The following is a 14,304-nucleotide window of genomic DNA, read 5'->3' as shown; positions in this document are numbered from 1 at the left end:
GGCTGCCTCGTTCCTGGTCGGGTCCCTAGCAGAGGCCAGGAGTTCTGCGGGACCAGACACGGCGAGCCACGCTCGGGACGCGGGGACTCCCCTCGTCTTCCCGAAAAGCCTCCCCAGACTGAAGCGGCCACATAACCGGAAGCGCGAAGAGACCCAGGGCGGGGGAGACACAGCTCTGGCAACGTGGCCCGGGATCCCAAGGGTGAGGCTCCCGTCCCAGCTCGCACTCATGACCTCCGCACGGGGCTGACCTCGGCCCCACGCCTGACAGGCGGCAATGAGACCCTCGTGGAGGAGGCCTGTGACCGTGTGCAGGATTTGTGCGCTCCTTTCCAAGTGTTTATTAAACGCCCACGGTGTGCCGAGCGCCAAGGGGAACACAGACATGAATGGGTGAAGACCTCGCCGGCAAACAGTGCGTGGAGACAAGAAAGCCATCACAGGACAGCGTGCCAAGGGTCATGGCAGAGACCCAGCCGGCACTGGGCTCGGGAGAGGAGGTCCCTCACTCCGTCTGCTCAGGTGGGAGCCCGCTGGCTGCAGCCTACCCGGCCCGGAGGGGCGAACGGAGCAGGGTGCCCACTGGAGGAGCCAGCACCGGGCTGGAGAGGGTGCTCCCAGGAGGAGCACTCCTGGCTTGGGATGGCCAGAGAGCAGGCTGGGCCGGGGAGGCCAGCTCGGACAAGCGTGCCGGAGTCGAACTTAGGAGAATCTTGCACACTGGGCCGAGAGTTTCGTCTTTATTTTGAGGGCGGCGGGAGGTGCGGAAGAATTTTAGAGAAGTAACAGAGGGAATTGCGATCTGGAGGCCTCTCTGTGGCTGCGGCAGGAAAGGCGGCCAGCCAGGGGGCCAGTGGGATGCAGGGAGGGCCGGCGGGTCCCACAGGAAGACGTGGGCTTGTGTTGGGGCGCCTGCCACTGGCAATGGCATTGGCCAACCACGGGCACGTGAAAGAGGCTGACTTACAAGAATCCGCTCCTGAGAAAGTCCAGCTAGGCCGACAGCCAACTTCCACTTTCCTCTGGATATTTTCACTTTCGGGCCATCCTGTTCTGAGTCAAGATTCCTCCTTCTGAACATGGGACTTCCCAGAAGGACCACAGCTCCCTCTGGGTATCCACTTGACCCAGGATGTTCTGGACTGGGGTTGTCGAAAGAGCTTGCTGGCCTCTCTGGAGAAGGATGGCCATGTGGTCCCTGTGGAGTCTGCTTCTCTGGGAAGGTAAGTGGGGCAGGTGTGTGACCAGGGCCCCTCACCAGCCTTCTGGGCAGGGGCCTCATCCCAAGCAAGGACCCAGGGGCCGAGGAGGGCCAGGGAAGGCGGAAGCAGGTTCTCAGGCAACCTTGAAAAGCCGGAGGGAGCCAAAGAGATGCAGGGTCCTGGATGGGATGTGCTGGCTGCTCTAGAAACATCCGCGTCCATGAGACATGTCCTGTGGTCCAGGGCCGTTAAAACTTAGGCTGGTGGTGCCAGTGGTTCGGACAGAGACGGTTGTGAGAAGGGCGAGGGGATTCTCGTAGAGGAAGACAGGGCAGAGCAGACTCTCACAAAGAAGCACGTCTTTCCATCAGCCTGCGGGAGGCCTAGGAGCCTCGACTGGGAGCCAGCACCACTCTGCACACCCAGTACGCGTGTTAGGGCTCCAGTCCGCATTAACACTGTAGCCTCTGCGGCCGGGCCCGATGCGTAGGGCAGGGGAGGGCAGCGAGAGGGGCAGGGGGCCGGCCAAGCGTCGCCCCCAGAACACGACTCCTCAAGCAGACGCCCGGGGCTTGGGTGCGTTCTCTATGGGCCGTGTTGCGCCCCACACCCCGGGTGCCCCCTGTGCCAGGCGCCAGGTGAGTCCCCCAGGAATCCCATCATCCACCCAGTACGTCAGTTGAGTTTCTGAACAGTGGCGGGCAGGGGGTACATAGAGGACAAGAGGAGCTCGCCGTCTCGCGGCAGGCGTCTGACTCATCTATGGGCAATCGCAGCAGAGGAATAGGGCGCCGCAGGGTGCTGGGTGCACAGAGAAGCAGGGTGGATGTTGCCCTGACGGGAGGGGGGGTTCAGGGGAGGCAGTGGGTCCGGATGAACAGCGATCGGCCAGCAAAGGGCTCAGGGGTACCTCCCGCAGAGGCATCACCCCACCTCAGCCTCTCACCTCCGCCAGCTCCTGACGGCAGAGACAGGCGCCCTCGGGTCCCTGGCATCCGTGACTCCCCCTCCTTGGCTCCCCGGACCACAACTAGGCTCAGGCCTCACTGATTGCACACCTGAATCCCTCTCCACCCCTCCCACTTCTCCCCATCGCTGCTGCCCACCCCCCTGCAGCAGGAGTTCACTCACTGCAGGTGGAAAAACAGCAGCAGCCCGCCCCCGAAGCTTCCGGCACATTCCCTGCGCTCCCCCCCCCCCCCCCATGGTCTTTCGAACCAGAATTTCATCCTGTTACTCTCTTACTTAAACCCTGCGCAAGGCCTCCCACGGCTCTAAAGATAAAACCAGACGCTGCTTTCAGGCCCCGGCTGGCTCTGGCCACGGACTCCGCAGTACGGTTTCTGACTCCCCCCTGCAGAGAACTGGTTTCAGTTCCCCTGCACCCTGCCCTCCTGCTCGCCTGCTTGGCCGGGCCTTCCTACCCTCCGCCGTCCTTCCCTCTGCCTGAGACGCTTCCCGGCTCCAGACAGCCCTCTTCTCCTAGGCCTGGCTGATCCCCACTCCCCCTTCTGGTCTCAGCTTAGCCATTTCCCCTCTGAGCCCCTCAAGACCATTCACCCTCCCTGGGTTCTCCCGGAGCCTCCCTTTCTCCCCATCGTGGTGCTTACTATATTTTAATCATTCGCTTAGAGTCTGACTTCCTCTGTGAGCGTAAGGGATTCTCTCCCTTACGGTTTTATTCCCGGTCCCTGGCACGGTGCACCTGCTCAGCGTGGGTGGCGGGAGCGTGGGGAGAGGGGCCCTAGTGTGCTGGCTTCGCGGCAGCTTGGCGGGGTGCGGGAGGAGCAGAGGGAGAGAGGCGAGGAGCTGTGGGGCAGGCAGACTGATGGGCTCCGTCCTTTCAGCCCTCCTTCCCGTCGCCGTCCATGGTGCCCAAGTGCACGGCCAGATCGGGGGCTCCGTGCTGCTGGCGGCAGAGTGCCCCCCTGGCTTCCAAGTCCGAGAGGCCATCTGGAGATCGCTCTGGCCTTCGGAGGAGCTCGTGGCCACGTTTTTCCGGGGCGCCCCGGAGACTCTCTACCACTCCCGCTTCCTGGGCCGAGCCCAGCTGCACAAGAACCTGAGCCTGGCACTCCAGCCGCTGGAGTCGGGAGACAGCGGCAACTTCTCCGTGCTGCTGGTGGACACGGGAGGTCGGGCCCGGACCCAGGTCCTGCAGCTCAAGGTGCACGGTGAGTACCCCCGACACTGGAAAGGCATCCTGCGTCCTGGGAGCTGGGGAGGACAGGGCTCCAGGGGCCTCTGGCCTCTGACCTCCCGGCTGACGCAGGGCACAGCTGTCCCCACGGCACAGCTGAGAAAGTTCCTCCGGTGCTCCCAGGTGAGCTCCCGGCTGGGGCAGCCTGGCTTTGCCACCCCGCGGTCCTCGCCTGAACTCCAGAGCGGCCTCTTCTTGGCTCGGTGGCCAAGGACACAAGGTTAAGCCTCCCTGGCGCTCACCTTTCTCCCTTAGAAAATGGGCGTCGTGAGCAATGTCACAACGAGGCGCCTGCAAAGGGGGAAATAGAGCGCGTCTGGGAAAACATCTGAGAGGGCGCTGGGCCCGCACTGCAAACTTCTAAGCTCGTAAGATGTGCCATTACCTGACAAACTCCTACAGGGGAAAAAAGTACGGCCCATCAGACTACGACGCGATGTTTTTTATCATACAGTATGGAATTTTTATTTGACACTGCTTTCGAGAGTTCTTTTCGCCGTGTTTAGAGATTTTCCGATGTATAACGGTCACAGGTTCTCTCCGTTATTCACTGTCGCAGAGCAAACCGTCCCCAAACCTACGGGCTGAAAGCAACGCTGTTAATTTCTCATGATCTGTGGGTGACGGGGCTCGGCTGGGTGGGCCTCCTGCTCCCCGAGGTCCGCCAAGGTCGTTCAGGCGGCTGCGTTTGGCACCTCAGCTGGGGCGGCTGACTTCGCTGCGGACTAGGTGGACCCTGCTTTCCAGCAACTTCCCCCCTACTCCCTCTGCCTCCTGCCACATCACCTCTGTCACCATCAGCCCCTCCACTTCTGCATCTACTGCCCCCTCTCATTCAAAGCTCTCAGCCTAATGGCTCGGAAAAGGTGGGTGAGTTACCCCCAACCACTATTGCAGTAAAACCTCAGACATTTGGTAGAGTAGTGGGGAGAGCAAAGCCCAACTTTAAGAATGAAAAGCACGAGCGACACCTGGGCGGAAGAAGACGGTGAGGGAGAGAAGGGCAGTCGTAAACTGGGAAGGAGAGAGCGCCCCCCACGAACCAACCCAAAGACAGCTAGCTGGCTGCCCTTGGGTGAGCCCCTGGGGGTGCCAGTGTGCGGTTAGATGGGTGTCCCGAATGCACGCAGCCCTGAACCCAGCTGCCCAGCTTGGCAAGCAGCGGGGGGGGGGGGCTGGATTTAGGCAGCCCCACCCTCACCTGTTATCCCCTCAGCCCCATTCCCTTGTGCAGTGAATAACCTCCGCAACCACACGGGCAGCCCTGGAGCCTCTTCCTATTCTAAGTCTCAGCTGCTGCACATGTGAAATGAGGACATTGAATGTGATAATACATGCAGCACCCACACCACTAAGCTCTAAAATGCCTTGTTCTCAGCATCTGAATTACAGATTTTAAGGAAATTGCTGTTTTATTGCTTCCAAATACATAGCGTGATTAGAACTAATTGCACAAAGCTGCCAAGCAGCCGTCCTGGGGAGCTCTGCTTTGACAATAGATAAGAATGATTTGAATTAGCAGATCAGTTACTAGAAATGTCAATGGGTGTTTCTACTGTGCCTGATAGTGTTTGGAGGCAGCTTGTCCTCTTAAGTGATGTAAATATCCACCACACGCACGCGCACGCACACACACACACACACACACTCGCGCGCACACGCATGTGTTAATCTTTGTTTATACTATTAGTGTGCCCAGCAAATCTTTCCTTTTCCATCTCACAAATCCCCCCAGATTGAGCTGGCATTAATGAGGTTTTACTCGGCTTGACTTTGGAATACTGTCAGAGACTGAGCCCTCCCGTTGTCACTAGAATGCTCTCTCGCTGGCCCCCATTGCCACAGAGACTCGGGATTTACTCATCAAGCTACACAGGAAAGGGAAGCCACAGTCTAGGATGCCAGGACTCCAATTTGCGCAGTGGTCCAGGTGTCTGTGCACCTAGAGGGCTAAGGTTATGAAGATAACAAAACAGAACCCCCAGCCCCCTGCCCGGGTCTCCTTCGTAGGGCGTTGCAGCCTTGTAATTATTTTCTTAGTTATTCAATCACTTGTCTTCTCCACCAAACTGTAAGCTCGAATAGTCCAGGAATGTGTCTGTTTTCTTGCCTGACTCAATATCTGCCGATCATCTCTCTGGCTGATATATCATGAAGAAAGTGCTATGACAAGGGACAGACGGAGTTCTTGGAGAGTTCGGAGCCTGGAATGTGAGGGAAGGCTTCACAATCGGAGCAGTAAGCGACGTGTCCGAGCTGGGTCTTGAAGGATTGGTAGGAGTTCCCTAGGAGGAAGAGAAGAGAAAGGTACATGTGCGCAGGTGACCCATATGAGAGCATGAGAGACGCGGAAGGGCGCCGTGCTCCGGAGAACTGGAAATTCATTAGGGCAGGTGAGTCAGACCGGCAGGAAGCTACAACTGGAGAGGTTGGCGTTGACTATCTCCTGAAGGGTCTCGACTCCCAGACTAAGGAACTCAGCTTCTGTCCTGGACAACGGGAAACCAGACTAGGCTCTGCAGCAAGAGTGCGGCGCCTGGTCAGAGGTGACCTCCAACCCTGCATGGATCCCGGGGCTGGTGCTCTGGGCCCTGCCCAGCATCACTGTAACCCGTGCCTGCTCTTCTGTTCTTGCCTAGATGCAGTGCCCAGGCCCGTGGTGCAAGTATTCATCGCTGTGTCAGGGGACGCTCAGCCCCCCAAGACCTGCCAGGTGCTCCTGTCCTGTTGGGCCCCCAACATCAGTGACATAACCTATAGCTGGCGACGGGAGGGGACCGCTGACTTTGGTATTGAGCCAAGCAGCCTCTTCACGGATGGACAGGTGTTGAAGGTTTCGCTGGGACCAGGAGACAAGAGTGTGGCTTATTCCTGCACTGTCTCCAACCCTGTCAGCCGGGACGTGGCCACCGTCACCCCTTGGGAGAGCTGCCATCACGAGGCAGGTATGCCAAGGGCCAGGGGTCAGTGGTTAAGGGATTGTGAAGCCTCCAGCCCCCCTCTGACCCTGCCCCCTCCGTGTCCAGCCCCAGGAAAGTCCTCCTACAAAGACATGGTGCTGGTGGTGGTGCCCGTGGCCCTGCTCCTGACCCTGGCTGGTCTCCTCTCTGTCTGGCACCCCTGCTACTCAGGTAGGAGTCCTCCAGATGCCAGATGTCCTTGGAGGAGGAGGACCTACTGGGAAGGAAGGCAAGGTTGGACCTCCTCTGTTTTAGGCTTCACATGGTCTGTCCTCCTTCCCTCTATCACATCAGGTCCTGACTCTCACCACACCCCCTGGTCTCCAATCAGATTAAACAAGGCGAAGTGTCTGTTGCGCTTCTGAAAATGAACGCTCCTCTTGCCTGCCTCTTCAGGCCTTCGTGCCAGCCGTTCTCTCTGTCTGGAATGCACTTTCCATGGCTTCCACCCAATCCCCCTTCTTCATGTGACTATCTCCTCCACAGTCTCCAAGGTGCACCTGCTCCCGGAGGCCTTCCTGACCTGCTCCCCCAGCCCAGGCGCGGTTGGTGTTCTTCCTTTAATCTCCATTGCTCCCAGCCCTCGTTGCACTCACTCTCCCGCTGCCTTCTCAGCCCCTTGAAGGCAAAGGCTGACTTGCCACCGGGTATCTAGCGATGGTCCCTGGAACAGCGCTCGTAGGGATAAAGTTCTGTTGAGCGCAAGCCTAAATGAACGCCAGCCCCGTGCTTGCCCACCATTCCTAGGAAATGCTCCCTGAGAGAAGTACCTGTCTGGCCGGGAGCTGATAAGTCCTCCTTCTCCAGGAGAAGAGAAAAGGGGAAAGTCAGAGGTGGGGCTGGGTTCTGAGCCATCCCTCCGGCACAGCCCCTGCCTGGACCCCAGGATGCCCTGCCCCTGACAGAAACACCCCACTGACCTGGGCTTCATGGGGATGTCCACCCCAGGCTGTCCGGGATGGCTTCGGGCCAAGCCAAGATTCCAAAGTGAGAGTGCAGATGTTGGAAGGTAACCTTTCTGATCTCTTTGCCAGGGAAAAAGCAGAAGGACATCTGTACCGACAGAGTGGCTCCAGAGACGGAGAATCCCCTTGTGTAGGGTCTGCAAAGAAGGAGGATATAAACTGTTGCCTGGACCATCAGGAAGTACACGATGCTCTGGGCCATAGCTGGTGTCTGGAAACGACCATGGTCCTCATGCCTCTGGTGACACTCCTGTCCCACCTCCAGGAGCAGCCCGGGAAGCTCTTGCACTGGGAGCCACCACACGGAAAACACTGGCACAACCTTCCACGTCCCCTCCTTCTCCGCCCGCCCCCCACCCTCCGCTCCTTGCATGTCCTGGCTCTGCTCGGGGCAAGATCACAGAGCACCCCCTCCTTCACCTTTGTCTATCTCTAGATCTCATGATAAGGCCTTGGTCATCAGGGGACATCGGGGTCTCAAACTACAGGGGTGGGGCTGGGGCCAGAGCTGGAAATGGGCGATTCACAGTTTCTCTGTTAGTTCAAATGTCTAATATCTTTTAGGGTCCGGGACCCAGACTGGATGCAATTCTTTGGTGCCAATTAGTTAATACTTGCATCGGTCTGCTAGGGCCGCCGTAACAAGATATCACAGAATCGGGGGCTTAAAGAACGGAAATTCACTTTCTCATAGCCTTGGAGGCTAAAAGCACAAGACCAACGTGTAGGCAGCTTTGGTTTCTTGTGAGGCCTCTCTCCTTAGCTTGCAGATGCCTTCCTTGTCTAGGTGTCCTTCCGTGGCCTCTTCTCTACGTGTGCACGTATCCCTGGTGTCTCTCCCTCTTTTATAAGGACACCAGTCATAATGGACTAGGGCCCATCCCAGTGACCTCATTTAACTTTAATTATCTCTTTGAAGTCCTATTTGCAAGTACAGTCGTATTGTGAGATCTTGGGGGTTAGGACTTGGACGAATGGATTTTGAAGAGACAAATCCAGTCCACAACAATAGTTCATCAGCAGTGGGGGGAGGGGGGGGTGAATGCCTGAACAGTCAATGTCCCTGTGGATCCTGGAGAACATCCAGTGTCTTAGAGGGGATGTTCTGTGATAACAGTGAGGAAACGGGGCAAGTTTTGAAGTATTTTCCCAGGGAAACTTCAGTCACTCACTAGGTCAGTCCTGTGCCAGGATCTCCCCTCTTTCTCCCAGTTGCTGGAAAGTCACTTTACCTTCAACGAATGGTCAGCACAGCTGGCCTCTAGCGTCACATCCCCACTCCTCCACTCAACTTGTTCTGGAATTTCCCTGCCTGCCGGCTCTGCTCAGTGGTCCCCAGCGGGTCACCGGGGCTACACCTGTCTTCTTGCCTTTCCTGCACCCACTTGTCCCCACCCAACCTTCCCCCTGTCCCCCTAAACAGTGCTCGTGGCCTCCCAACCTGGAAACGGGTGTTGCCCCCACCTGCCACCCAGAGGCATTCCCTGTGGTCACTGATTTCTCACGCAAAACTGGCCTCCATCCCTAAAAATGATGTGAAAGAGACAGCCCAGGATCTAGCAAGGAGCCATGGTGGCTGTGTGGAGGAAACACACACACACACACACACACACACACACACACACCCTGTATCCCCCCCCACTTTCTTCCCTCCATCTCCTAGGCCCCACCTCAGATCAGACAAATTCTGGATGGGGGGTGCGACCCACATTTCCCCCTTCATGAGTTAACTCTTAGTGACCTCATTTAGCCGTGGTTCTGTGATGCGTTGCACCGGGGCCTTTTTAAATAGGCCTACACCGCTCAAATAGACAGATGCTCCTATTCCCCACGATATACTTGTCAGCTAGTGGACTAATCAGCCCTCCACCGAAAAACTCAAAGAACTTCCGAGAGAACCACGTGCTAACAAGCACCGGGACCGATGGTTTAAAGGTCACACAGGACAAACATCGATTGAAGGTTCGGCACGTGCTGGGTAAGGTCTGAGGCAAATCAGAAGCGGACAAAGCCCTTCCTTCGTGGAGTTTATATTCTAGAAATACAAACAAGCAAGGAGGTATGTGTCAGAGGTCGATGGGCTCTAATAAGAAGATAAAGCAGCGGGGCATCTGAGTGGCTCAGTCGGTTAGGCGTCTGGAGCTTGATTTCATGGTTCCAGTTATGATCTCGCGGTTCGTGGGTTCAAACCCCGAGTCAGGCTCCGCGCTGCTGGCACAGGGATTCTCTCTCTCTCTCTCCCTCTCTCTCTGCCATGCTCTCTCTTTCTCTTTCTCAAAATAAATAAACTTAAAAAAAAAAAAGAAGATAAAGCAGAGTAAAAGGCTAGAGAACGGTGTGCTGGGGAGGCGGGGCCCATCTCAGATGGACGAGTGGGGTGAACCGTGCGGTGGGTGGGCCAAGAGTAATCCAGAGAGCAGAGGGTACAAAGAAAGGCCCGGAAGTGGGGGCAAGGTTAGTGCTTTCCAAAACTCCACTCTAGTGGAGGCCAGGGAGGGTGCGGTGGGGGAGGGCGGAATGGGAGGGTCGGGGCGACTGGGGCCACAGCAGGGGGGACCTTGTGGTCTTCAGAATACACATCCCTGGGGTTGAGGTAGCCAGGAGCGCCCCCATCTGTTTGGGTGCCAGATTCCTCCCACGACAACCTTTATACCATTATTTCCGGTAGGCTCTGTTTTTCGCTCTTTGTTTTCATCCAACTTTCCTTGAGCAAGAGGCTTTGTACCTGTCCTTCCATGCAAAGCACAAAAGCAAGAGCTGCTAGGGTGGAGGGGTCCTGTGACACGATGCCGGAGAGAGTGGAGAGGGGGGGCACGGCAGAAGAGAAGTGTGAGAGATACATGGTTTTTTGGCATCAGTGGGGATAGGAACGCCCAGTTCCTCATTTAAAAAAAGTTTCACAGGGGCGCCTGGGTGGCTCAGTGGGTTTAGCGTCTGACTCTCGACTTTGGCGCAGGTCGTGATCTCACGGTTTGTGAGTTCGAGCCCTGCCTCTGGTTCTGCGCTGACGCTGTGGAGCCTGCTTGGGATTCTCTCTCTCCCTTTCTCTCTGCCCTTCCCCTGCCTGTGCTCTGTCTCTCTCTCTCTCTCTCTCAAAAATAGATAGACATTAAACAAATTAAATAAAAACAAAAAAAAGGACGGCACAGAGCAACCATCTCAACCACCCCCAGATCCGGGAAAGTTTCGGTGGGTGCCTCCCCTCGGGCTGTGCCCTGGTCAGCGTCGGCCCCGTCTGCCGGGGGTGTGGGGGGGATGGCAGGCTGAGCACATGGGTAAGTAATAGAGATACTCCCTCTGCACAACTAGCCAGTTCTGGGAGCCACACTTCCAGGGAGCCACTGGAAAACTTGGGTGTCAAGAAGAGAATGACCCAAATCGCGAAAAGTCTAGAAGCCTTATCATCCGAGAAATGACGGAAGAAACTGGTCATACTGAGCCTAGAACAGAAGACTCAGGGGGCACCCAAGTGTTTGAAGGGCTCTCCCGTAGGCAGGTTGTACAGCCGAGGCCACAGGAACACGTCCCTGAGAGGCAGATGGTGACTCATACCAGTAATAGGACCTTCAAGCTGGAAGGAAACTTTGTGGTTTCTCAGTTCAGGTTTCTCATTTCTCAGGGGGGAAAGCCAAGGCCCAAAGAGATGGCTACTCCTTGGAACAACATAATTGGTCAGTGACAGAGTCAGAGTTAGCTTCAGGTTATCGAATCGGCCCAGCCCCTCCGCTGCACCGCACTGCCAGGGAAAAGCTCCCTGCCAGATGGAGAGCCCAATATGAAGTGAGCTGTTTCGGTGACAGCGGTGGCACAGAACCCATCGCAGAGCGATATTACAGACTAGAGCCTTTTCGTGTCAGGTGGGAAGTCGCGGCACATCGGGAATGACAAATATGCGCTCCCTCCACGCCGCCCTCCAGCACCGTGTCGGGCATAATTACTTATGACACACTGGTCCCACTGAGTCCCCAGGCAGCCCAACGCTCAAGTGACTCGGGCCAATTAACAGAAGTTGGGAGCCAAGATGAAACCTATTAGCCATCCTTGCCCTACACAACCCATAAGAGCCTTCCCACATCACACGAGAACTGTAAAGTAAGGGAAGAATGAGGGGACAGCGAAATGAAGGAGGCCGATGAGACGATTCAGCTTGTGTGTCAGAAACACGCCAGCTTCCTGCAAACAAGATTTCTCCCAGCTTCCTTTCCTCCGCCCTTCTCTCGGCCTGTTGCCCAGGAATGTACCAGAAATGAACAGGGGGAGGCATCAGTGGGAAAGCCAGGAAAGCACAAAACGACACGCGAAATCAGCCAAATAAGTCAATAGGATACATGTGGCCGTTTAATAAATCATGCTCTTGGGGCGCCTGGGTGGCTCAGTCGGTTACGCATCCGACTTCAGCTCAGGTCACGATCTCAGGGTTTGTGGGTTCGAGGCCCGCGTCGGGCTCTGTGCTGACAGCGCAGAGCCTGGAACCTGCTTCGGATCCTGTGTGTCCCTCTCTTTCTGCCCCTCCCCCGCTCATTCTCTCTCTCTCTCTCTCTCTCTCTCTCTCTCTCTCTCTCATAAATAAACATTAAAAAAATTTAATAAATAAGTAAATAGCCATGTTCTTTAGGATATCTAACAATATTGTGAAAACCTGGCATCAGAGTTCTTTGGAGGCAAAGAACAGAAACCAACTCTGGTTTTAACTAATGCAAAAGGAGGAATTTTCTAGAAAGCTGTAGGTAGCTCAGTGTCTTAGTTCAGGCTGCTCTAGAAGAATACCAGAGTCTAGGTGGCTTAGAAACAACAGAAATTTATTTCTCGTGGTTCTGGAGGCTGGGAAGTCCAAGATCAAGGTGCTGGCTGATTCGGTGTCCGGGGAGAGCCCGCCTCCTGGCTCACGGATGGATGGCCATCTTCCCACAGTGTCCTCACATGGCAGAAGGGGAGAGAGAGCTCTCTGGGGTCCCTTCTATAAAGGCACTAATTCCATTCCCAGGGGCCCTGTCCTCAGGACCTGGTCTCTTCTGAAGGCCCTACCTCCAAATACTTTTACACTGGGAACTGGATTTCAGCATATGAATCTGGGGAGAGGGAACACAAATGTTCGGTCTACAGCACTGGGAGAGCCAAAGAAAACACTGAGGAACCGGGCCTCAGAAAGGACAAAGCCAGGTGGCCTCGGGGATACAGGCATTGGCACAGCATCCTCGGGGCCGCCGTCGAATAAATCTGCTCTCTTTCTGTTCAATCTGAAGATCGAAATTCCCGGCAAACAAACTGGGCGCAGTCGGCCTAACTGGGATCAGGGGTCCTCCCTGTGGGGAACAGAGAAGAGTCGTGGGACATCTTGTCTGAGGGGGTGTCGGTTTAACAAAATCAAGGGCAAGAAGAAGTCTGAACTGGGATCAGTAGGAAAGGCAATGCGTCTATCGGTCCATCTGGAACACACCGACCGCTCACCTGCCGGTCTCCTCTTGCCCCAGCACCAGCCGGGAGGCAGAGGAGGCCGGATAGAGGCATCGCAGTCCGATGCCAGCGAGTAAACTGTCATGCAGCCCCCAGCGTGTGCGCCAAGGCATCTCCTGGCTCCTGAGACGTCGGTCCCCAAGGAGGGCAGTCAGGTCCCCGAAGAAAGTGACGAAAGGGACAGAGACTTCAGCTGGGAGTGAAGCTTCCATCAGGAGGAACTACGGCACAGAGGTTTCCAGGGGCCGGTCTTCCCAGGGCAGCATCCCCGGTGGGTCGGCGGGTTGCCCTTAGCGTCCCCTCCAGGGGACAGCAGCCAGGAGGAAATGGAGAGCTCTCACGTATGACTCACCCGAGAGGGACCAGCTAGAGCCTCGGCCAACTCCGGGCAGCGGTCCCTGCAGAGTTTGTTCTTCCGAGGGTTGTGTCCAGCAAGGACAGGTACAACAGGGTGTCTGCCTCTCCACTCCCTGTCCAGTTATTCCCGGAGGCCGCGAGCATAGATAGTGTCACCCTTCTGCCAAGGCGAGAGGGCCGCGGCCCCGGGTCTGTACCGCAGAGCCTGCTGTGAGTCTCCTGCACAGGCAAGGGTCCGTCCACCTGGAGCTCCCTCTTACCCTTCTAGAACAATCCAGAATCCTGGAATCCCTTGTCCACATGGGAACCTGGGCCTTGTACAAGCCCTTTCCTGCACTTGCCCTCCCAAAGATGGAACAAAGTGCCTGTATGGGCACCCCTACGCCTGAGGGCAGCTAAGAGGCAGCTTTGGGGGTCAGCTCGAAGCTCAGACATGGAGCCAGGGTGCCACGCAGGTGGGCAAGCCCTTCACAGTGTGGGACAGAGTTGTGGGCAAGAAGGGGAGGGGGGAGTCTTCTTTGGAGACTGAGCTCTGCTACGAAACCCCCAAAAGCCAAGATTTCGGAATCTGGATCTGGCCTTCCGGGTCATTTTGAAGGTGTACTTGTCAAAGTAGGAGGGCAGGACGTGTTTTACGTAACAAACTGTTAGCTTGGTTTAGCACTGCAAGTGTTAAGGGCAATATGGACACTTCTCCCCCTGGATTTCTTTCTATCATGATTCCCACCCACCTCTTGAACCTGAGACCTCCCCCCATGGCGTCCCCCACCAGCTGTCACTGCAGCTCCAAAGGAACACGGGGGAGTGGGTCTTGATCAGACCGGGACAACGGCCCCTGGTTTCCCGGAGGACTGAGCAGTCTGTCCCCAGCAGTCACCACGCAGCACATCTTGTAATGAGCGGGTAGCACCCTGGGAACACAGCCGTGAGCCAGACAGATGGGGCCCTGCACCCAGGAAGCTTGCAGTCTAGTCTAGAGACAGACAGACACTAAACAAATACACACAACCTCCAATTAAAACTGTGTTAAGCTCTTTGCAACTACGGGGATGGAACTGGAGGGTATCATGCTAAGCGAAATTAGCCACTCAGAGAAAGACAAATATCCGAAGACTTCACTCATATGTGGAATTTAAGAGACGAAACAGATGAACACAAGGGAAGGG

At 56.2% G+C, this 14,304-nt stretch overlaps 1 protein-coding gene across 1 annotated transcript; it reads left to right on the top strand.

Annotated features, from left to right (window-relative positions):
* Positions 1 to 748: 748 nt before the first annotated feature.
* SLAMF8 (SLAM family member 8) lies at positions 749 to 9,385 on the top strand. Its single transcript, XM_058700732.1, has 5 exons — positions 749 to 1,223; positions 3,050 to 3,376; positions 6,042 to 6,347; positions 6,429 to 6,533; positions 7,397 to 9,385. The coding sequence occupies exons 1-5, from the start codon at positions 1,133 to 1,135 to the stop codon at positions 7,459 to 7,461; spliced, it is 894 nt and encodes a 297-aa protein (XP_058556715.1). The 5' UTR covers positions 749 to 1,132; the 3' UTR covers positions 7,462 to 9,385.
* The last annotated feature ends 4,919 nt before the right edge of the window (positions 9,386 to 14,304 follow it).

Source organism: Neofelis nebulosa, chromosome 15 (assembly GCF_028018385.1).
Source record: "Neofelis nebulosa isolate mNeoNeb1 chromosome 15, mNeoNeb1.pri, whole genome shotgun sequence".
NCBI lineage: Eukaryota > Metazoa > Chordata > Mammalia > Carnivora > Felidae > Neofelis > Neofelis nebulosa.
The sequence above is the reverse complement of the archived record's forward strand: the minus strand, read 5'-3'. Positions and strand labels throughout refer to the sequence as shown.